Source organism: Labrus bergylta, chromosome 14 (genome assembly GCF_963930695.1).
Source record: "Labrus bergylta chromosome 14, fLabBer1.1, whole genome shotgun sequence".
NCBI classification, from domain to species: domain Eukaryota; kingdom Metazoa; phylum Chordata; class Actinopteri; order Labriformes; family Labridae; genus Labrus; species Labrus bergylta.
The window spans coordinates 22,300,435-22,325,283 of record NC_089208.1 but is presented as its reverse complement, the minus strand read 5'-3'; the positions used below and the strand labels follow the sequence as shown (position 1 = coordinate 22,325,283).

The 24,849-nt window shown below is 43.3% G+C and overlaps 2 protein-coding genes across 2 annotated transcripts; one reads left to right on the top strand and one right to left on the bottom strand.

Annotated features, from left to right (window-relative positions):
* Positions 1 to 1,172: 1,172 nt before the first annotated feature.
* znhit3 (zinc finger, HIT-type containing 3) lies at positions 1,173 to 4,094 on the top strand. The gene is made up of 5 exons (XM_020649938.3): positions 1,173 to 1,940; positions 2,256 to 2,287; positions 2,400 to 2,465; positions 2,944 to 3,021; positions 3,760 to 4,094. The coding sequence occupies exons 1-5, from the start codon at positions 1,873 to 1,875 to the stop codon at positions 3,960 to 3,962; spliced, it is 447 nt and encodes a 148-aa protein (XP_020505594.1). The 5' UTR covers positions 1,173 to 1,872; the 3' UTR covers positions 3,963 to 4,094.
* Positions 4,095 to 5,476: 1,382 nt separating this feature from the next.
* Positions 5,477 to 24,834, bottom strand: LOC109996036 (unconventional myosin-XIX). The gene is made up of 24 exons (XM_020649978.3): positions 24,602 to 24,834; positions 21,659 to 21,797; positions 19,860 to 20,008; positions 19,483 to 19,596; positions 17,977 to 18,106; positions 17,804 to 17,873; positions 17,572 to 17,674; positions 16,343 to 16,439; positions 16,170 to 16,246; positions 15,753 to 15,843; positions 15,404 to 15,569; positions 15,201 to 15,274; positions 14,996 to 15,117; positions 14,588 to 14,701; positions 14,250 to 14,426; positions 14,028 to 14,165; positions 13,833 to 13,940; positions 13,649 to 13,719; positions 11,830 to 11,909; positions 10,198 to 10,361; positions 9,879 to 10,008; positions 9,490 to 9,575; positions 8,577 to 8,897; positions 5,477 to 8,479 (listed from the first exon to the last, which is right to left on the bottom strand). Exons 1-24 carry the CDS (start codon positions 24,653 to 24,655, stop codon positions 8,366 to 8,368), a joined length of 2,889 nt encoding a protein of 962 aa, XP_020505634.2. The 5' UTR covers positions 24,656 to 24,834; the 3' UTR covers positions 5,477 to 8,365.
* Between the last annotated feature and the right edge of the window lie 15 nt (positions 24,835 to 24,849).

Below are 24,849 nucleotides of genomic sequence, written 5' to 3'. Positions count from 1 at the left end.
CTGATTCCCTGCCAGCCTGACGTCATCTTTCTGTTATTGTATTGATTGAGAGCCCCCTGGGGGTGGTGGTGGGATTTACAGACTGTGCGTTTAAACTGATGCATTAACATTTTCCTCCGATGTCTCCACAGATCTGGACAAAGGTTTGTTTTTATTGACGCTGACCGCGGCCACGGGTTCCCCCCCCCCACCTTCCCTGACCCAGTGAATCGGGTGCTGTGACCCCATGGGGATCACGTCGATTCACCTGTCACGAGACGGCTCTTCATTCCTCCACCCTGTAACATCGACTCTGAAATTACAGCTGTGTGCAGAGATAGTTAGTGTTGAGCTTTGTAGGTCAGTAGTGTGAGCGTGAGAAACATATCGATGAATAACGTTATGTCTGTCGGTGCAATATATTGTGTTTTATTTCAGATTAATAAAAAATGATGTTGACTAAACCACTCTGGGTTATTTATATGACTGATTATAGAAAACATCTGGTTCTGTTGTAACAGCTGCATTAGAGGGATGTCACTGCTTTAGTGATCAGCCGATGAGCGTCTCTCTCCTCTCTGCACGCCGCCTGTTGTGTACATTCTTTAACCCCGGGGGGGAAGTGGCTCCACATTCACATGCCGAGGCTGAGCAGCAGTGCCCTTAAAAAACTGGTCAATTACACGGCCTGACAGATATTATGATTAGGACTTTTTTAAAGTGGTGTGAGCTATTTTAAGTTCTCCTTTTCTGAGACAGAGATGTGAGTGCAGAGACCCTTGAGCCCACCACAGATCTGAAATAATTATAATGAAGTGTTCAAAGAGGATATATGAAACCAGGGCGATATGGACAAAATTTCATGTCTGGATATTGTTTTAACTGAAGGGAGAGACACGATATCTTTAGGGATATTTTTAATGCCAAGAAATAACATAAACAAAGGCAGCTCTTATTCAAATCCACATTCAAAATGTTGCACAGGCACTTTTATTAACAGCCTGTCATGAAAAATGACTTTAAAACCAATCACGTTTGTGAAGTAGAAAATATAATTTGCTTTTCAAATAAAATAAAATAAATGTTCTTTCCCTTCATTAAAATATACAATTCAATACTTTATTGTCACAGCTTTGCACAGTTGGTCCACAAGTATACATATATAATAACGTAACACAGGAAGAAACATAATCAACAAGGCTGTGTGTTTGGTTATGAAGGTGCTTTTGAATTTTGCTCAGAGAGAGAGAGAGGAGGAGGAGAACTCCTGACATCCTCCTGTTGTTTTCAACCATTTTTCTGTTGGTTGAGCGGTCATAATATCTCTTCCTTCAACTCTCCCGTTGGTAAAAATATAAGATAGGCTACTACAGATTATAACCTGTGGAGAGCAGCATTAAACTTCCCAGAGTACAGCCAGGATCAGGTGTTAGATGAGAAATCCATTCTCCTCGCAGGAGTCCAGAGGCGCTGGTTGTCAACAGGCAAGGCAGGCAACTGCTTGGGGCCCCAGACCAGTAGGGGTCCTCCAGAGGGCTGACAAACTTTGAACCAAAGCAACAACCCAAAATGTGCACATTTTTCAATGACAGTAGTTAACCTCCCTAACGGGGCCCCATCTGACAGCATTCACTATCATTGCCCTGCTGAACGCTGGTGGGTGGGCCCCCAAATCAATCTTTTGCCTAGGGGCCCCAACAGACTCTAGAACCGCCACTGTGAAGGAGGTAACACCGGAATTCATTTAACCACTGATCGTACCTGCTTTTATTTTGAAGTAAAGATCGCGCCACCGGAAGTGACATCCCGTGTTTTCCTGTTAGTCCCAGCACGTGTGAGCTGTGAGCAAAACGGAGCAGATTTTTCCTGTTAGTTTCTTTTTGTACCCCTGAGATGCAGATCTGCAGCGTTTGCAGCGAACAGACCCCGAAATACAAATGTCCATCCTGTCGCATCAGATAGTAAGTAACCATTTGTTTTCTATCTTGAGCTCAACTTCCGGTCTGAATGTTTCAATAAGGTATGTTTAAATCATAGACTGTACATTTCACAGGGTTTTAAATTCACTAAAATGTCGTTATCTGTAATTTCAGACCGGAAAACAGAAGAAAATCATTGTAGATACTATTCTCTGTCGTACTATGTTTGTTAAACTTTACTTCAGTAAAACGAGTTAAACAGAATTGTGAAGGATGGCCTCCTGTATGAAATGTACAATTAAAGTACGCAACGAATGTATTATAATAACTGTTTTTAATGTGCATTTTCTCATACAGTTGTTCTCTTGGCTGTTACAAGAGGCATACAGGTAAATGAGTGATTTACTGATGTAGTTATGTGATCTTTGTACGAGCTGTGGAAATATTTCCCTTCTCATCATAAAACAATCTGCTGCTTCATATTCCTCGTCTTGTTCACAGACACCTGTGCACCTGTAGAGCAGCCTGCACCTCCTCATCATGAAGCTGAGAGGACCTCAAACACCGGTATGTTTGATCCAGGACCAGAATCTAAAGTTAGAAGGAGGACATACTGGCTGCTTCATTGTTGTCAGAGAAGCCAGCACTTCAACATAGCATGTTTCCTTAATGTCTGATCATATAGTAAGATCACTTTATCATTTCACTCACTACACATCTTACAGATTGGACCTTTTTTTTAAATGTTAACCTTCATCAACCAACAAAATAAGATTGTCATGTTCTCCACAGTCTGCAGTAACCACATCTTACAGATTGGACCTTTTTTTTAAATGTTAACCTTCATCAACCAACAAAATAAGATTGTCATGTTCTCCACAGTCTGCAGTAACCGGAGGTAGAGAGTTGGTGATGTGGTGAACTTGATGACAGTGGGAAGTTGGTTAGGGTTAGCTGAACCTGTCCGTGAACTAGATGAAGTCACAGTAAACATTTGGATCCCCCGTTGTTGAAAGCTCTTTTTCTTCTTCTTCTGTCTTTGCAGAGCAGTGGACCGTCGAGGATCTTCTGCATGAAGGGGACATCGTTGACAAAGTTCCTCTGCAGAGACTCCAGCTGCTCGGTATGAATCCAACGTTACCTCCTCCTTCTTCTACTCCATAGATTATTTGGCAGCTAACCCCTCTATTAGAGCAACAGTCTGTAACTTTTCCACCTTTAAACAATCGCTTTAAAACGACTTCAACAGGGAGAATGGCGTCTCTCTCTTGTCCACAGAGTGCCACAGTCGCCTGTTTTCAGCACTATGTAACTTTAGCAGGGGTCGAGGTCATCTGGTGAGTAGTGAGTACGTCTTCACGGCGCTAGTTCACTCAGCAGCCTTCAGCCACAAAGCAGCCAGTTAGCCCGTCTCTGTACTGATTGATTTTTCCGAACTGTTTCAGAGTTGTTGTTCCGATTTGAGCAGGCGTTCATGTGTATTTTACCACCCGGAAACTTGTTTTTCCAATGTCTCCGACACCACATGAATGCAGCGTAAGCCACAGCCTATCGTCGTCATGGTAACAGACACATACTCCACATGCTAACAGTTAACTAACAACAGGCTGTAGTCGCTAGCAGAGTCAGATTTGATCAACAATATAAGTGACCCTCGTCAGTTCTCGTGGTTTGCCCTGTTTGTTAAGATGTGCACGTTGTCCAGGAGATGGCGCTGAAGCAGCACTGTGTTATACGACACTGCAGTTGAACTCGGAGACCTTCAATCGGCGCTGAAGCGAATCTGACGTCCTGCATGTTGTTGCCTTAATGAAGCTTGTGTGTAACATTCAGTTCTCTTCTTCTACATTTCCTGGTGCAGGTCAGTCGAAGGAGCTCAGGGATCTTCTTTGTAACCCTCATCTGAGACGCTTGTTACGCTCCGTTGATGCTGCAGACAACAAATCAGACGCCATGAAGGCCGCCATGCAGGAGCCGCTGTTTGTTGAATTCTCTGATCAGTGTTTGAGAATCGTGGACGACAAAGCGGAGCGCTCACCCTTCAGTAAAGCTGCTGATTCATAGAACCTTTAGTTACACATCTTTATACTTTAAGAGAACGTTTCCAAGTACGCCATTTGTGACTTTTTGTACAGTTTCCTGTCCTTTGCCTTCTTGTGCTACGGCATTTTAATAAATGCTTAATGTTTTTAACCATGTAAATGTCTGAGTCATAGTTTTAAGTTATACGTAGAGATGCACTGAGTCAGGGCTGTTACCAATACAGATGCTTAAAATAACAATTTAGCCCATTCATCCGTCCATTATCTTCACCGCTTTTCCTGTTCAGCGTCGTGGGGGCTGGAGCCAATCCTAGAGCTGTCATTGGGCGAGAGGCGGGGTTACACCCTGGACCTGTGGTCTTCAATCACAGGGCTGACATGTAGAGACAGACAACCAGCCACACTCACATTCACACCTACAGGCAGTTTAGAGTCTCCAGTTAACCTAACGAGCATGTCTTTGGACTGTGGGAGGAAGCCGGAGAACCCACACATGCACGGGGAGAACATGCAGACTCAACACAGAGGATCCTGTCAGACGGGGATTCAAACCAGGAACCTCCTCGCTGTGAGGCAACAGCGCTAACCACTGCTTCATCGTATGATACCGATGTTTAAAACAACAATTTAGCTGATTGCTGACACCAGGCTGTCATGACTTCTTTTAGTGTCAGACTTCCACAGTGCTGACATTTTCTCTAAAGTTTAGCCAAGAATATGGATCAGTTTGTCCAACAGCTGTTTTCATCTGCCCTTCACGGAATCAGAAGTTAGGTGAACTAGATGTCAGCATTAAATTGGTTTGGTACAACAAATAAACATCTGCTTCTGACATCGGTTCATCCCTCATTAACCACATAACCCACGCAGAGAATCCAAAACGCAGCAGCACAACTCATCTTCAACCTCCCCAAACCAGCACATCACTCTGCTGTTCATCTCCCTCCTCTGACTCCCAGTCACTGCTCACATCAAATTTAAAACTCTGCTCCTCCTTACCTAAACTCTCTCATCCAGGTCTACACTCCCTCCTGCCCTCTACGCTCTGACAATGAAAGGCATCTGATCCAACCTTCACAACAGGGTCCTAAGTCTCTGACTAGACTCTTCTCCTCTGTCGCCCCCCGGTGGTGGAATTAACTTCCAAACTCCATTCGATCTGCAGAGTCCCACTGCACCTTAAGAAAAAGCTAAAGACCCAGCTCTTTATGAACACCTACGACCTTAATGAGGATGATGATGATGGGAACTCAAGAACAGCCGTCGATGTTGTCCTCTGCCTCTGGTCACTTCCTGTCAGCACCTGTGTGTCTGATCAGACTCAAAGCTGTTTGTTTGCGCTTCCTGACGTTGTTTTCTCCTCTCTAGATCCTCGCTTTTGTTGTTCTTACTCTCTGATGTTTGTCTCTTTGGATAAAAGCGTCTGATAAGGGAGTCGTCCATTATGTCGAGAGAGCCGGTAGCAATGCCTGAATAAAGTCACTTGTGAACTAGCTGATCACAAGTGAACAAAGTTTGAAATAAAGACAAAATGTCTGAAGTAAAAAGACATTTATTTGAATAAAACAGTCACTTTTAAATATCAATATAATTTACTTTGATCCCTCGGTACCGCAGACAAAAACAAACACGTAGATATTCAAGACTGTGAACTCATCATGGTGACATGTGATGCACATAATGAATCATCAGAGCGGTCCCTGTGAAGGTTAAAGTGATTTAGTCTCATGTAGAATCAGTCTCAGACACTATGATTTTTTTTTTATATAAAGATGAACTCGTTCTCACACATATGACAATCTCAGACTTTGGTTTGTACTTGCATTGATGCTTTGGCAACCACACAGTGGTTTAGTCAAACACTTTACAAAGAAACAATGAGCAGCAGTTTAAACAAAACTTTCATGCCCCTGATGTGTCTGCTTGTTTTCAGGCCTTTCTCAAACTAGCTCCTTACACTCAAGGTTCCCACTCCTTTCTACCGTTCATTTTCCAGGACTTCCTCTGTGGCATTTTAGCTGGTGTGTCACATAGATTGTAAATATTTATGAAGCCTGAGTGACGTCACCCGTCTGTTCCTGCAGCGGGCGCTGGAGTCCCATCGATGGCGGTCTCCATGCTGGAAATGCTGATTCAGTCTAACTTTCAGTCAACCTAACGACAGGCTGAGAGCTGGAGCTGAGGCGGGTTTTAAGACTCCTGACAAACCGTTACCACGCCCACCTGTCAATCAGGTCAGCTACACGCCTTATTGTGGCTTCCTGTGCTGCTGCAGCCAGCCTCTAATGGACACTCAAGGAACTGCAGGATTTTGCACTTCAGCATCACCTTAATTTTTTCTCGCAAATATTGTCTGCCTCACCAACGTCGCCTTGTATGGATTGAGAAGAAATGGAAGTGATGCGTCACACATGAATCTAAGGCTACATAAAGTTCCTTTTCCTGCAGACGATTATTTAATTTATACACATTATTGAAGGTTTCCTCGCTCAGCTGTGAGTGTGACTTCAAACAGAGTCCACGCCGTGACTGACTGATGAGTGCCGAGGGTCCGGTTTGAGAAAGGCTCGTCGTCTGTCTCTGTGTGAGGAGTTAATGTGCAATTTGTGCATTACATGTGCAATATTTGCTTAATTACTTTTTTTCCACAGAACAAAACACTCACTCTAAAAAAAGAAAGAAAAATGCTGGTGTGACCTTATAATGTGCGTCTGAACCATCAACATGTTTTACACAGAAAATAACCAGTATATAAAATCCCACCTAAATATTCACCGTGAAATAAATACATGTTTCTATCAGTCTATTAGTGATCCAGGGTAGATTTTAAGGCACGGCGTTAAAGGCTTGGATCAGTAATCAGAACTTTCAAATATCGATACGAGAAAACCTCAAAAGCAAAGATTGTGCCATGTCTTTTAAAGTTAGAGTCAGCAGACTTCTCCTAAAGTGAAGCTGCTCCATCGTCCCTTCTGGGCCTCCATATATGTGTGGTGGTGACTGTGTCTGCAGAGACTCTGTCCTCTCACTGGATTTTACTGTTCTGCTTTGTTCTGGTTGACTCGGGACATTTCTGGTTGGAGCTGGTGTGTTTCCTCCAGCCAATGACAGCGCAGCAGGTGAGCTTGTGCTAGTGTGCGTTAGCTTGCAGTGTAGGTACAAGCAGTAAACGTACACACTACGTCCTGCAGTGAGGGGGAGTTTCTGGGGGGCGATGAGCCCAGGAGGAGCGGACAGTCTGAATGTTGTGTTTACAAACATTTCTACTGACTCCACCTTTAAGTTCCACCGACACAGACTGATGTATTTTAAATAATTATTCTGTTTTCCTTGTCCTGCAGCACCACCATTATTAATACAACTTCTGTCGGGTTCATCGTTGTCTAGAATTGGTTGACATGGCACATATCCAACAAGACATCGACAAATTCTAATCTGCCTAATCTCAGAAGAAGCCGGTCAGCGTTTCTCGACGGGCTACAGACTGATTTTTAATTAGAGAGGATTTTCCTGAGTATCTTTGGCATGTAGGCCACGTTGTTGTTTTTGGTAGAAGAAAACTGCATTATCTCACCTGACCATCTGTTAGGTTAAAGCATTATTAGACACAGGTACAACGCTTTGCACCATTGCATATCAAAAGTCAAAAACATTTCTGGTTTGATAAAAAAAGTTAGAGTTGTAAATGATCACTTAACAAAAATAGACCTCGCTTAAACTCCAGGTTTGTTCCCTCTGTGTTGGGTAAAAGACGACAGCAGCTGCTCGAGTGTAAAAGCACTTCAGAGCCTGACCCCCAATTCACACATACTCCGTGCGCGCCGCAGTCAGTCAGCGCCACGGTTTTGCTCCGTTGGACGGCTCGCGCCCATTCACACTGCATCCGTTTCTGGGACGTCAGCGTACCCATGACACATCACAGGAGAACTACAAGATCCCGCGGGAATAAAGAGAAAAACATGCAAACAACATGTTGCTTTGTCTTTCTGAGGATGCATTGTTGTTAATTTGGTGCCTTTGGTTTTGACGTAATGTTGATAAAGTGATGAAAAATACGATCGCGAGTCCGTATATTGTGTTTTATTTTGAAATTGACCGGATGCTCTGTGCGTTTTCTTGTCTGACTTCCTGTCCGGGCTGTCATATTCTGTCCAGCTTGACGCGAACTTGCAGCGTACTCCGGCGAAAATAGACTCGCTGCGTATTTGAAATGGAGCAGAGCGTAGTGCCGTCGATGACACGTGCCGGAGACGGACCGCAGCGCGCCCTGTGTGAGCACAATGATAGACTAGAGTAGCAGCTAAGTACAACGTAGTGCGCGGTGCTGACAGACCGCGGCGCGCACGGAGTATGTGTGAATTGGGGGTGAGTGTCCCTCATGGTGTCCATGAAATCAGCCTTTAGTGTTCTGCAGGGAAGATCCGCTCACAGGGTTTTGTCTAGCAGGATCTCGTTAAACCCCGTCACAAAACTCTTGGTGTCTGGCTGCCTGTCAGCATAAAGGAGTGGAGATCTCTTACAGTGCAGCTTTATAGATCCCTGAGGAGAAAAAGGAACAAAGGGATTAAATCCATGACACAATTGATACAAACATGTTTGAGGAGACGTAGTAGGATTAATGTGGACTGTGCCTCACCCTTGGCTGGGCCCGTATGGAGGCCAGCTCCTGTGTGTACTGGTTGGTCTCCACCTTGTACTCCCCTCGCCTGGAGTTCAGGTTGAGGCAGGCCATCACATACATGATCTTCTGGAAGCCTCTGGCTGTCAGGGACACGGTGACGGACGGTGCCGAGGCCAGAGCCAGACCCAGGGGCCACCCTCGCACTGTGACAGGCTTGGTGCTTTTGGAGAGCTGCACAGAACCTGGTTCCATGACAACAGGGTTCAAAACTTGCTCCTCCTCCACGAGGTCCTCTGCATTATCTAGCTCTGCGTCAGCCAAGGACTTCAACTGTGCCTGCCACAAGAATGAAAATGTCATTAAAATATCCATAACTACTAAGTGAGTATCAGTAAGTAACAGGAGTCAGGAGAGCGGCTAGTTTTCCATCACCAGCCCTGAACAGATGTGGCTTTAGTCTCCTGTAAAAGTGCAACTTTTTTTAAACGGTGGACACTGATTTAACAGAGTCTACATTACCCATGATGCAACTCAACTGCTGCCAATTGAGGCAGGTCTGGTTGCTAGTAGAAGCTAATGTAACCTCAAGCAGAGCTAACGAGCATGCTAACATAGAGGTCTTCTTCTATCTCCACATCCTCAGATTTATTTTATCATAACATCAGACTGTAAATGTTAGGAAATAACAGTCAAAGCAGAACATTATTTGAAATGGCCAACAGGGTACCCCGTGCACAGCCTATACATTCTCAAGTACGCACGGTTGTAGGAACATCCCATAATAAATAAATCCAAAATGCGGGGCACACTGAAAATCCCTGGTGGATAGTTCCTCTTCACAAAGTCGCCTGAACTGTTCGATCCAAAAACAGCAGATGATAAGAGCAAGAAGCCACACTAAACAAGATGTCCTCTGAGTTAGACTCACCCTCCTCTTCTTCCAGGCCTTCTGGATGACCGCTGCTGCTCTGCTCCACCTCTTGACCTGCTCCCTGACCAACCAGGACCGCACCACTGCAGGAGACATTGAACACATTCAACTTTCAACTCTTAGCGATGTTATTCACACTGCAAGTTTAATCTGTGCACCTCATTCAGGAGGAAGCTACAAAGGCAATCTGTCATTAACTCCTAATAAGATGATGAGCTTCCATGTGAGGAACCCTGCACTGCCTCTGAGCCGCCTGCAAACATTGTTTCCTGTTGGCCCGACAGCCGGGTCACAACAAACGGACACACACGCTGTGAAGAGTTCATGTGTTATTGATCCCTGCTGTTTCCATTCATCTGTACCTAGCCAGGGCATTAAGAGTTTACCTGCTTGGATGAGAATAGCAGATTGTTGACGTGCACGCCTTTTACGACGCAGGTACCGCAGCCAGCAGCACTGAATGGAGAAGGCACAACGGGACAGGATCTTCTTCCTCTGATCCTCCAACAAATCAAGCTGCGAGACAAAAGAGTGAGCCGGGTCATTCTCCGTTATTCACTTTACAGACCTGAAAAATTACTGAAACACCCGATGAACCCCAATAAAAAGAAACTCTCGCACAGATTCCCTCCAATGTGCACTAACCGATACATAAACATGCTATGAAGGATTAATCACAAATACATAAATGGATGAATGACTGACCATCAGCTGGGTGAGAAAGACTTTAGTCCTCCCGCAGTGCACCCATGAGTTGTGTTTTTCATTTTCACGCTTGTGGAGGGGGTCGACATCGTCGTGTTGCAACACGCTGTGAAGGAGCTTCTCCACTTCCTGGCGAATAAAGACGCTGTCGTCGGCCTCCATGTCTAAAACGGAGAGGAGATACAGTTAGAGTGACACACTGGAGTGATAATTCATGTGAGGGTAGCACAGGACTTCAGAGGATACAGTTTGAAACATAGTCGTTAGAAGTGTCCAGGGGGTAAGTGTAGAGAAAATAAAAGCAGATTTTTCACACACAAACACGATATGATTACAGTGAATGAAGTTTTCTCACACCTGATGATATTTCATGGAGGATCAGTGAGCAGCTTCTTTAATAATTTGTGCAACTAAAGTCTACAATCATGCATGCATCTCTGTGAAGCGATCCTTAAGCCCCGTTACCACCGAGCAGTCCGCTTTGGTTCAGTACAGTTTGGTATGGTAAACCATGATCTCGCTTGTGTTGCCACAGCCAACTGTACCTTTACCTGGTTGGATGTGGTGTGAACCAGATGGCGATAGGCGCATCACCTACTTAATAATGTGACATCATAGCAGCGTGACACAGTGTAGCGGGCCATTACATTCAAAGAAGAAGAAGGTAGACAAAGGGCAACCATGGAGGCCGTCCAGCATTCTGTGTTTTTTCTTCTCTGCACATCACAAGACGACAAGCTTTATTTGAGAGAAGGCTGCGAGGAAAAACAGCCTTGACAATATCCACAGGATATTTAAACAGTCACATCCTTTGTCACACAGAAAGTTAAGATTCTTTAAACCACTCCAAGGACTGCAGGTTGTCTAGCTCCAGTCTTTAGGGTTGTATTGGTACGCTTGTCACCCCGACAGAAAGGCAGCAAAAAGTAGGACGGTACGGATCTGTTATTTTGGTACCATTCCCAACTTTTGCCAGTGGAAAAGTCAACAAACGCATACCTTACTGAACTGAACAGAACTGGACCACTTGGTGGATACAGGCTTTAGGAACAGCAGTGCTTTGAGCTAAACGCTAACACGCTCACAGTGACTCTGTTTACATCAGGTGGTTAGAAGGTGTAACTTTTAGCACATGCGCCATCTTTGTTTGGTTTGTTAGAATTCTGAATTCTTCCAACAAGGACGAAATACAATGAAGTCAAAGGAGTGGCATTAGGTCAGCAGGTGATTGGTCCACAACCAAAGTAAAGAAGTCTGAGAAGAACTGAAATGTGTGTTCTCATTTTTATGGGAATCCAAGTGACTGACGAGTATCACGCTGCTGCATAACTAGAAGCAGCTAAATTATGAGATGACATGAATATTACTTCAAGCACAAGATGGAAGTCTAATGAGAGGAGAAAACATTGTGCACCACAGCGTGCTCTGATAATCAGAGTGGCGTGCATTTACCTACTTTATCATAAATAAGGGTTGTGAGGGAAGTGAGGGTCGAGTTTACTACGAGAGGAAAGGAAAGGAAAAGGGAGAATAAATCAGCAGACCTAAAGAGAAGACACACAATCACCTTTTTCTTTACAGTACATAAAACAAATGTGACCTTTAATGCCTCCCAAAACAAACTCCACTTACCCACACGACGGCTCCATGGCTTGAAATCTGAACGTTTTTCAATCAGTCCGTAACGTTGCAGGAAGTTTTTGTAAAGAATTCTGGTGACAGAAATGAAAGATGAATCAAAATCCAGGAGAGACTAATCAAAGCTTGAAGCTTAAAGTCCCCATGACACAGAACATTGAGTCACTAACTGCCGTGTCATGACAGATTTCCTACTGAAACAAGAAACAGCCAATCGAAAGAAGGTGGGACAAAACATTGGGATGAATTTGATTTGATCGTTAGCCTCGACAAAGCTTTTAATTGGCCGTACAGGCTGGGTCATCAGACATTCAAAAAGTTTTACAGGAAGAGAAAATATTATTTTGATGTCAAACTACTCTGACAATGTTTTATTAAGATATATTTGGCAGATAAATAAACATTTAAAGGTCCAGTCAGTGAGCTGTGTAGTGAGATAAAGTGACTTAACTATATGATCAGACATTAAGGAAACATGCTACGTTGAAGTGCTGGCTTCTATGACAACAATGCAGCAGCCAGTATGTCCTCCTTCTAACTTTAGGGCACGGTCACACTGGTCATCTGTACCGTGCCGTACTCAAGCACAATTGCGCCTCTGCTGCGCCATTCCCACGCTGGCCGGCATGGCCCGTGGTCATACTGGCCAGGACTAACTGTGCTTAAGCACGATTACCTCTTGTACATAACGTCGTAATACAACACATGCATGCTTTATGTTATTATGAAGCGTGCTCAGTTTACAAACAGGCGGACGAGAGAGAGAGAGAGAGAGAGAGAGAGAGAGAGAGAGACGCGCAGTCGAGTCCGCATCTGCACATCAGAGAAAAACACAGAGAGCATGACAGCTACTTTACTTTGCAGCTTATTTTAAGCCATTTTAATCAGACACAGCAATAAATAAATAAAAAATAAAATAGACGCGCGGATGCCTGCACATCGGAGAACAACACAGAGAACATGACAGCTATACTTTGTGTCTTATATTGTATCATTTAGTCAGATACAGCCATGAAACTCTGGATTTCTCCATAATGAAGGCTGTCAGCGCTGTGTACCCGTGTGCTTGTGCTCGTGCATAAAGTGTACCGTGCTGAAGCACACCTCTCCAAAGTGTGCCAAAGCCAAGGAAGTGTACCGTGCCTGAGCACGATACGGAGCGGTCACACTGGTCAAACGAACTGGACTTTAGCGTTGAAGCGTGCTTGGGCACGGTACAGATGGCCACTGAGACTGCGCCCTTAGATTCTGGTCCTGAATGCTCTGGATTTGTTTGGACCAGAGAAGGTAGCCGGTTTTAAGACACCCCCACACGGCCGTTTTGGACGCCCCCCGGTTTGCCAGATATGAGAGCAATTATCATTGTCAAACCAACAGGTGTTGCAGCGATGGAAGCGGGCAAGAGAAGTGGTTCAGATAGAAGTGATTGTACCCGACCTAAAAAGCCTCTGCATGTTTCTAATAAGCTCCACGAGCAGAAACGTGCTCAAACTAGGATCAATATTGGAGATGCTTTTGAAAAATGGAGAGAGGTTAGAACACAGAAAGGTTTACAGACTGATGCAGAGCTGGATAAACACTGAAGCTTCAGTGTCCACCACATGGCAACCTGTGTGAGCATCGACTCTAGAGAGGAGGGGTCGGGGGGATACAGCTCTCTACAATGTTTCGAATTTGGACTGCAGTGCCCATTTTAAACACCAGGTGTCCGTTACATTTTGCCCCTTTAACACCAGAACGCTGGAATAAACTGAGAAAATGTATTTTTCATTTCATGGGAGGCGTTAAAGAGTTCACAGGAAAAGAGTTGTACCTTATAGGAAAGCCAGCAGCACTTATGGTAATGGTCTCCACAATCCCACAGGCCTCCAACTGCATGATAACCTGACAGGAAATCAATCCATTAAAAATCTCTCTCTTTTGTCAAGATAAAGTGTGAGTCTTTTGGTTTAAAACATGAAACAGTTATTATCTATGTGTGTGTGTAGAACATCTACCTCCTCCTTTTTGAAGGTGAGCGGCTTGCAGTCTGGGTTGGGTTTGATGCAGCGGGTGTAGTGAGGCGTTGTGGTGTGGAGGATCTTCATCAGGCTCTCCAGAGAGTTCTACGATCAGAAATAAACGTCACCAGTGTCATGACTAAAAACTCCCCGCAGAAAAAGATTATATAAACATGAGTGACTGACTCCCACCTTGAACTTGGAGACCACCGTGACTTTACTGAGTCCCTTAGAATTTGGACTCTCAGTTTCCTTGTCAGAGAAGATCTGGTGAAGCAGCGGGTCCTCAGACTTCTGCAGCAGTTTGATGAGCTCTGCTGGCACCGGGTCCTACAACACAAGATCCAGTAGATGGTAACTAAATGGGTCTGTAGTCAACTTCCTGAACACACTTTGAAAGCTTTACTCACACACCTTGTTTTTCTCCACCATGCCCTGTATCTGGTAGTTGACCTTTCCAGCGTAATGAGCCACAGTGAAGTGCGGGTCCTTGCTGAACTTGTCCCAGCTGATGTTGGAGTTAACGTGAAGCTCCTTCTCCAGGCGAAACCTCAAGGTCTTAGCGTCCGAGGTTCGGTTTAGACGACTCTCCTATAGGACAGATATGTATGTTTATTTTTGGGAGGGGGGTTTTGTCTGTATTGGATAGGACAGTGGATAGGGAAATCAGGCGGAGAGAGAGAGTGGGGAATGACATGTGGAAAGGAGCCACAGGCTGGACTTGAACCCAGGCAAGAAACTGAGCATCATACCTCGTTAAGAAGAGAAAACACACTGATGGGGCTTCCCTCGATAAGATCCAAACAGCTCTGGTTGTCTTGGTATTTGACGAAAGACCACTGCAACCCCTCTGTCACATATTCCTCCTGAAGAGGCAAAAATAAAGATAAATAAAATTAGTTTTTCAAATTACAAAAAGTAAGATGAGTTGTTCTCTTTTTGATCCACAGAGAATTCACAAAGACTGAATGAGAGACTCTGTAATAATCTAGACCTCAACATCAACATAAGAAGCAGATAACCACCAGAGACACAGTGGTAATCTCCTGAAAATATTTAGATAATTTCAGGAGGACAATATCAGAAAATTAAGGATGTGGTGGTGGGTCCTGAGGCCAGACCAGTTGAGAAGCAGTGAAGAAGCATCAGTCAGGGGTTACCTGCTGAGCTCGGAGATAATGGGCCACAAAGTGCTGCTGCAGCTTCTCATTTGCATAGTTGATGCACAGCTGCTCCAGGTTGTTGATGTAGAAACACTCAAAGCCGTACACATCTAGAACTCCTGGAGAGAGAAGAGAGGAGAGAACTGAGTGAAGGAAACAAACACAGGAACACTTAATGCTCTATAAGACAACAAGGTTTTACCTATGAAGTTGCACCATGTGGACTCGTCTGCACATATGCTGTTGTTTATTAATGTCACCAGCCATTCGAATAAACTGTGGAGGGAAGAAGTGATATTTGATATTTGATATACATCATATTTGAATGATAGAGGGCCTGTGATGATAAAACTTGAGGAGTAGACTAATCCTGGCGTAGTTCTATCTTTGATTTATTTCTCTTACTGTGCGTAGATGACCTTGGCCAGACAGTCTCTCCTCATGCTGCACTCCGCCTGAGAACACGGCTTGAGCACGCTCTGTTTCCCGGCCTTTAACATCCTCACTATCAAACATGTCTGAAGCTCCTCTGCGGGGACGCACAGCAGCTCAGCAGCCCTCTGCAGGAAGTCTGGTGCAAAAAATTAAAACATATTATCAAGGAAAAGTTTGAAAAATTCCCCTGAGCAGCGTAGGACTGTTTCTCCAGCCTTCAGCGTCTGAATCATCGAGATTTAAGCACTGAATCATGAGACGTGATTCCTTAAAGATGCTTAAGCATGTCAAATATTTTGAATTGAATGGTATCCTGTACCTTTGGTCTGTTCTTCCAGGTCACAGGGTTGTGATTCATCCATTGAAGAGGAGAAATTTAGATTCCCCAGCTGCAGAATCCCAGCTAAGATCTGTTCAGCAACATAAAGAGAAGATGAAGAATGTGGTTACAGATGAGGTGAGATGATGACACGTTGCATGTATGTTGATGATTAGGTAACACTTTAATCCTTTAATCCTTCACTTGAACTCTCCACTTGGCAGTTAAAGGATTATCAGAACATATATTGACGATTAATATTTATTGATGCATTTATCTACTATTAGATTATTAAAGGAATCCTGAGCTGGCGTAGAAACAAATCGTCTTCTCACTTCATTAAAAAGACACATGGCTAGTTATAAAAGCTAAACAGACAAAGTTAAAGTAGAGTGTTGCCTATGATGAAGAACTTACCCTGAATATTTGTTTCTGACGCTCTGCGTTAATGCCCAGATGAACCATCGCCTTCACAGTCTCATGAAAACAATCCTCTATAAATAAGACATGACATGAATAACGGCTGGGAACAACAAGAGTGAAAAAAAAGACAAGGAAATGTCTGAAGAAACACAAAAATGAAGACAAACCTTCACGTGTTCTTTCTGAATTTGGCAGCCAAACAAAATGTTGTCCATGAGACATCTTCCACTCCCTTCTCTGCTCTGCTGTGGCCCCTTTCATCATCTGAAAAACACATTAAACACATGTAAATAACATTTTGAACACGTTTCATATTAAACTAAAACACTATGAGCACAGGAGGTTTGGTGCAGTCCTGTTAATGCTGAGGTCTGACCACACGATCTGTTTCTCTGTTACGATGCTCAGTGTCAGACTCAGTGTACACTCTACGATTTTAGCCCGATTTAGAACAGATTTTTGAGACGTACAACTTATCTTTAAGTCAGGCTGAATCACCTGGTGTCAGTGGAGCACGACGTCCGATCTCCTCTCGATCAGTCGGATTAATTTCTGACATGTCTGATGTTTGGTCGTACGACTGCACACATTCACACGGTGTGAGCAGAGCCACGAGCATATTCCCCTCCTGATTTTTTTCTGCACAAACTGACAGCATCTGAAATCGCCATGGCAACAGCAGACATGCCCTGTTTATTTGTCTATCCCCTTCTATCATGAAATAAACTATGGCAGAACTATCTGCAGACCTCCAGCTGACAGGGAGTATATGATTGAGAGACAGAGAGACAATCAGGTTGTTCAGTGAGGGCACATACATCTTGAGGTCTGTTCGTGCATCATAAACGATTCACGTAACAATCCTACAGAGTACGCCGAGCTTCAGTTTAGGCGATCATAGAATCCTAAATTTGTTCCCTGACTTGACCAACAGACATAACAGACAGCACGATGGTACCCGACCAATCATCACAACCGACGTGATTATGTAGGAAGGAAGAGGGGCGGGGCTAGACAACAAAGAAACTATTGTTGACAGAGCTCAACAAACTTTTACTCCATGTCATAGTTCCATCTCGCAGCACCAACTTCATAATTCCTCTTTTGCTTCACCAGTTTGTTTATGATTGTTACTTCTGCGTGTGCAGAGTGCTCTGCTGTGCTCTCATTGGTCAACGTCACATTCGATATGGAGCACATCGTAGAAGGCAGAAAGAAAATCAAACATGCTAGATTTTCTGTCAGGAGGTCGTGAGACATCCCAGGTGCGGCCTTGATTGCTGTTCACTATGACACTCAACACGGGATAAAACCATCAATTCTCGGGGGCCGACGGGTCCCAACAACCTGCTGGATCGTGCTAATGGCGTGGCGTCTTAACTCGGCATAACCTCACCTGGTAGAAGATGTGGAAGTTCCTCTCATTAGCTGGTTGGCAGGACACTCTGGTTTTCTCTAGTAAATATGTCTGCACGGACGCCCCCACCAACAGCTGACCTCTGAGCAAGAAAACAAAACATTTGAGATTAAACTGACTTACATCTTTAACTGAAGGTCATCATGACAAAGTGAGAGGATGCTGTATTGAATAATGCTGAGTAAAGAGCAGCAGGCTCGGCTGTCCGTACCGGTCTAGCTGCAGCTGGATGTACTTTCCAAAGCGGCTGCTGTTGCTGTTGCGTAGCGTACACGCGTTGCCTACACAGGAGAGGAAAGTGTTAACCGAAAGGAAAGTGCTAACCGAGAGGATCTTCTGTGGTTATGATGACATTGAAAGGACACCAGTGATCAGTCGTCTCACCAAAAGCCTCCATGATGGGGTTGGAGTCCAGTACTCTCCTCTCTATCCTCTCCACTGTGTCCTGACTCTTCGTCACCGAAGAGGCCGCCACTGTGGCGTAGTATTTCATCAGGCAACGAGATGTCCATGTCTACAAACATATCATCATTAAATATTATTTATACCAATTCTCAGACTCTTTTTTTATGTTTAGAAGTGGAATTAACTATTGCTCTCCTTAACCCTTATCGTCTGTGGTTTGTTTGGTCTTAAAACCTTGAGCACAACGTGACATCTTCAGATTATTTTAGTTCAAAGGCAGTAAGTCCTCTTAATTAAATAAAAAAATAAAAGCAAGAATCAGGAAGTGTTGATGATTTACCAACTACCGAAGTTGTTGCTGATAAATGTTCTGTGGATCAACGACTAAGGAAGCACTCACACAGAGGACTCAATCCAAGTCCAGTCGCCCCATACTGTGCTAAAACACGATTGTCCCCCCTCTCCTCACTCCCCCGCTGGCCTGCACTAACACTGATCCAGCTCAACTGTGCCTGAGCTTGGTCACCTCTTGTAAATACGTCATCAGGACATAGTACGACACACACACACATGGCTTTACCTCATAATGACACGTTCTTTTGTTTACAAGGAGCGCTGTCTCAGAGTCAGCGCAACGGAGAACAACACAGAGAGCATGACTGCAACTTTACTGACTTTGTGTCTTATTTTGAGTCAGTTTGGTCAAATACAGCACGCTTACACGTCTGGATTTATTGATAATGCAAGGCAGCAATCGATGATACATCATGTCCACCTTGCCTACCCATGATTGTGCAGTAGCAATCGTACCGTGCGTAAACACTCCTCTTTCAATAGTGCCGTGGCCAAGGAAGTGTGTACGGAGCACTCCAACAAACTGGACATGGGGGTAAAACATGCTTCAGCACGGTACGGTACGGATTGCATAGTGTGAGTGTGCCCTTAATGTTTCAGCCAAACTGACGTTGCGAGGGCTGCTCACTGCAGTTATACTTTCCTAAAGATCAGTTGTCAATCAAACTGCTTCACACACATGCTTTACTTTGGACTCTGCGGCCTGTTGCCATTCTGATAATCACGTTAATGTAAACTCCCTCCCTATCAGTCGGTTTTTTTTATGCCATTAACAAACCTAAAAATAAGGAATAAGGAAGTGGGGAAAATAATGAACATTTGTAATAAAAAGCTTTAAGTTTGGTCTGATCAACAAGGAATACATTCTTAAATTAACATGTCAGAGAAAAGAAGAACTTCCTCACATTTCAGAATCTGCTACCAGCTTTGTTTAGTAAAAATCAAACCACTAGTGATCCTGAACATGTTAAACCCAGCATTAGTTTTTACAGGACAGGAGATTATGGGGGGATATGGAGCAGCAGATTAACTGGTTTAACAATAAAATACGTCTGTGCTTCATCGATCAGTAAAGTGATAGGAGATAAATCATTTGGAACTTGGCATATAAATCGGGGTGGTTTTTTTTACCTTTCCTGCACCGCTCTCACCGCTGACCACCAGGGACTGATTCACTGGCTCCAGTTGGCCCTTCACGTTCCTGTAGGCTTCCTCAGCCACAATAAAGATATGTGGTTTGAATTCCTGTTGACAAAAACATGCAGACTTATTTGAGTCTTCGGGTTCAGGAGTTTGACCTCACAGCTGTTCTTGTCAAAAGCAAGCAACCTAGAAAACCTAGAAAAAGTAAAGATCTACATTTGTGCATTAATTAATCCTGTGAGTCCAGGAAGCAGAACTCTGAATAAGTCAAACATTAATACCTACCATGGATGTGATTAAAACTGTAGAAAAAAAATACTGGTTTTATAAACTACAGTGAGAAGCAGCTGAGACGACGTTAGTACCTGAGGCTGAGGAGCACAGTGATACTCCTTCATCACATCCAGAGTGTACAGATCTGGGATCGGCTGGAAGGGGTTAAGAGCCACCAAGGTGCAGCCAGCATGGGTGTAAAACACCTTCACACTGTACCGAGCCTGCAGACATTGCAGCACTACGAGAGAAACACAGGAAATATAATCAGATATTAACAGGCAGGTCAAAATGTTACAGGTAGAAACAAGAGAACACAAAAGAAGACTGCAGCATGGGCTTCTCCCGCAGACCCAATAGTGGGTCTTTAAGCGGTTTTTAGTGGGTCCTTGTTTGTGTGCCAACATGGAGAAATGTTTTGCCGCATGTTGTGAACTTTCTGAGGTCCAAACTGCAGAACTTTTCATTGATAAATCTGATTGGCTGGTTGTGATGCTCATTAAGACTTGTTGGTGGGTCATCCTGAGGCCAAACCAGTTGAGAAGAACTGATCTAAATAATATATGCTTTCATCAGTACAACATTTTTCACATTTGCACTCCTGAAAATTCTAAACAATTTCAGGACTGCTTCTGAAATCCTCCTGATCTGGATGTTCACACAGATGCACCTCACAGTGGGTGACTATCCCTGTTGGACAGTAGGGGGGTAGGGGGTCTCCTGAGGCAAGACATGACGTAAAGAGAACGACTCGGCTCTGTAGCAGACGAAGCAACAGAGTCCTCTATACAACATTATAATGAGAATATGTGTCTTTCTATCGATGCTACGTGTAGTTAAACAGAATCTCAATGTGAACTAAAGAGTGGAGAAGAACATACTGGAGAACAGGAAACATAATGCAGCAGGTTCATTAGAGCACAGAGATGGTAGAGGTGGCGTGCAGACAGTCTATGGTCGTGCAGCGATCACAGGGAATAAACGTCACCACCCCCTCCCACTCGCTCCAGGTGAATTCTCCTGATTATATCCTGCTGCGTTCTCACATCAGCTCACTCTGACTTTCTGCAGAATAAATACGAGGAGGCTGGAGGAGAAACTCTGGATATATATATATATAGAGCTGTGTGCTCCTCCTGCATATATCTGACACCTTATTGACATATAAACTAAAGAACATCATTTACAAACCCTGATCGACTCTGACATTACATAATGTCAGTGACGGTGCATTTCTTTTGGAACAAAAGAACACACAACAAACAATGGAAAGAAGAGATGACTGTTGATAAAGCACTCAAAGATATCATGCTTCACACTCATCAGTAGCTCAACCATATTATTACACTTTAATTGAAATAGGGTCGATAATTGTTGTTTAGTGTGTCTGCCAGCAGAGTAAACAACAAACTTGGTTCACGCACAGTCACCTGAGTGAAAACTGTTCGCTCTCACTGATACTGCACCAGTTTAGTAACACAGCAATCCGCCATGGATTAAGATTTCTTTTAATCATCCCTTCCAATGTTTTCTTAACATGATTAAATAAGACACAGCAAAGTCTCAAGGTGACCTCAGAGAGAAAACACAGTGGCACGCTGGCTGGCTGTGTGTTGGTAAATAAAGACAAAGTCTGCACAAGCAGGGCTGAAACGATTCCTCTAAATATTTGGCCAAACATGACCTGCTTGGAAGCCTGTTAGTTCAATAAAAAGGGGCAGATCCAGATTTATTTATTTTTTATACACAGGTGGCCCAGCCCTGACCTATGCAGAGGTGACATTAAGTTTATGAGCATAAACAAAAAGTCTCGTCATTGATTTATCTGTGTTAACAAATGTAATTATTAACAAAGAAATAGAAATAAAATAACTCAAGGGCGTTTCGTTACCTGTTGTTGGAGTCACTGGGTTGACTTTGGTGAGGTCATCGTACGTGTGGAGTTGGTCTTCATCAGTGAGGAAGGCCTGAACTTCTCCATTCAGTGATTCATTTAGGGACGGTTGATGAGACTGGACCAATCCTTTCACCTGTGGAAATACGACCAATCGTGAGGCAACGATATACAAAATACTGAGCTTTTCGAATATGAATTAACGTCTTTTGGAAACCAAAATAATAAGCCGAAAGTGGATGGAAACAAAAATAAAACACACATGAAATTTTCAAGATTAAATATGGAAATATGCAAGACAGGAGAGGACGGTGTGTTTTTATTGGGGACGCACTGATTGTGGAAACCAGGGCGGCTAGCGATGTTTTAAATTACAATTAAGACGATTGTCTATTCCAATATTGATGTTTGTTTCATGACTTGATTGATTTTCTGATGTCTGTCTACACGGCTGATACCGAAGCTAAACTGATGCATCGGTGCATCCCTAGATTTTATGTATTTCCAAAACCTAGAGCATAACTAAAACAGAAACGAAACTCCCTCAGTAAAGATCCAGACACAGAACAAACAGGAAATGCACGATCTCCTTTTTTTCCCCCATTCTTATTCGATTTTGAAACATGTACTGATATTTCTTTATATCATTATTAACAGTTATATTGTTGTTGTTATGGCCTTGTCTCCACCTAGTGTTTTTTACGGGCAGAAAAGCCATGGCTGTACGCTCGGAAGTGCTTGCATGAAGTGCTACTCGCTGACCTGTCTCTATGACAACAGACTGTTAACAACAGCCGCTGTATGACCGACACTGCTCCGTTACTTTTTAATGCATATTTTATATTTTAGACCGTTTATTTCCCGATGATGAGTGTACAAAACACGATCCACAGGCGGCAAAACTACAGAGAATATCTTATCATTTGAAAAGAGTGCCACTGACGTCAACAGCGAAAGATTTTCAACTTAAAGCACTCTGAGCGGCCAAACAAAAACGGAGGAGGGCTCAGAAAAAAGAGACACTGGGTGCTGCGCTTTTTCTCATGGCGCCCGTCTGCTGCTGAAAACACTCTCCCCTCATTGAAAACAACTAAAAGCAGACACTGGCACTCTGGAATAAACGCCAGGTGGAAACGAGGCCTAAGGCTACACAAAGCTGTAGTAAACCTGACAAGAGCATAAAAAATAATAATGCATAAAAATAAAAGTGATTCCAAAGAAACGTATTTAAATGTTATGATGGCTTCACAAACAAACAGGAAGGAGCAACACAAGATCACTTGATCAGTGATCCATGTGGAATGGCGCCGTCAGTCCGATATGTAAATTATGTCAGTATTGGACCTGATACAGATGTTAGATCCAATTTGTCCCATCTTTGAATATGATCCAGTTTTGTGCATCAAACATTCAAACATCCTGATCCGTCAAACTTTGCTGATCTACTAGGATCTAAAAGTCTGCCATCGTTACCAATTAACGATGACGCTTTTAATTTGAGGCATAGAGAGAGAGAGCTGTCAGACTTTGTAAACATTACATAATGCAGTTCATCACAATCTATTTTCACCAGCGTAAGAACATTTTAAAGTTGTAAAACCAGACAAAGGGTAACAACTGTATTCCTGCAGACTGTTTGGACCACCTGGTTAAACGTTCGAGATGTGCCCGTAACTCATTCAGTCTTGATTACTTCAGACTGACAAAGAGAAATCTGCTTTATCCCGCCTCACATGGCCTGGATCTGCAGCCTGCCTGACTGCTGTCAACAGAGTGACGTACTGAATTGTGCAGACAATTAATCCAGTGACAGGTCGCCTTCATCCCATTATTCTGTAAGGACGTTTTAAACCCTATAAATAGTCTTAATTCCATTTATTTAATGCCGGATGCTTTACAAATAATGTCCGGAGTACACTATGCACTCAAACTACAGTTAGATAACAGATACAGGACAATCAAAAACAAAAAACAAAGAGCCACCCACAGTCCCTGACAGGGAGGAAATTCTCCCACCTGTCACTGTGACGGCTGGATTCAAAAATATATCAGTCACTCTTTTTTCTTACCTGCCATTTAACTTTAACCAGCAACATAATGTCATGACGTAGAATATCAAATCAAGGTTTACAGTATTCAAGTATAAAGGGCTATTTTATGAAGGGAAATGTCTTAACTATTACCGAACACACTGACATGCTACTTGTCTCGCTCATAAACAGAAAATATGTTTATTTATGTTTATCATTTTGAATAAAAAATGTAGGTTAAAAAAAAACCCCGATATCTGCGATATAACAATGTTAATTAAATATAAGTTTTTTCATTTCTAATTCTTAGTTTCTGAGTATAAATTCGTGTTTTAGTGCAGTGATGTTATTCTGGCTTAAAAAAGTATTTTGCTCAACTTAAAAACAAAAAATCTTAAGTATAAATCATTTTCAGAATTGTTTAATAACAGCATTTTAGATATCGGCAACATTGTCATATCAGTCAGGCCCTAGTCTAACCAGGTTAAAACACAGGTGTGTGTGTGTGTGTGTGTGTGTGTGTGTGTGTGTGTGTGTGTGTGTGTGTGTGTGTGTGTGTGTCCTTATGTCCATGTTCAGTTTCTTCGACCTAAAGTTACCCACAACAATTTAAATTACGCTTATATTTTCTAAAGCAAGGTGGCAACACGTCACTGCTAATCTACATTAAATGTTACTTTAAACCGGCACATTGTAAATTAGCTGACATGGGCGAAGGTTTCCGTTAATTATACGTTATAAACCCGTTTGAATATGAAGCAACCAATAAAAAGTGAGAACCGGTACGACTAACAAACACTTTTATCTTTACATTTCTAAACACATTACACTAAAACTTAACAATTATCTTAAAACCACCGGGTGAAAAACTTGTGGACGTAGTCTTTTCCCGTGTTTAAACCAAACTTACCGCTCCATGTCTGTGTCCTGCTCCCCCGGTTCGTCGGTTGTCCGCAGAAGTCATTGATTTAACCGTTTAACCGAGTCAACGGAGGGAAACCCGTTCAAAAAACTAACTTAAATGAAGCGTCAGAGTCAAGTTTTGGTTATTTTACTTTGCTGTCCTGAACCTCAGTATTTTCCATTCCTGTCAGACATTCCTCAAGGACAACTTCCCGAGCCCGCTGCATGACGGCATGAGAGCTCCCGGTGCCTCAC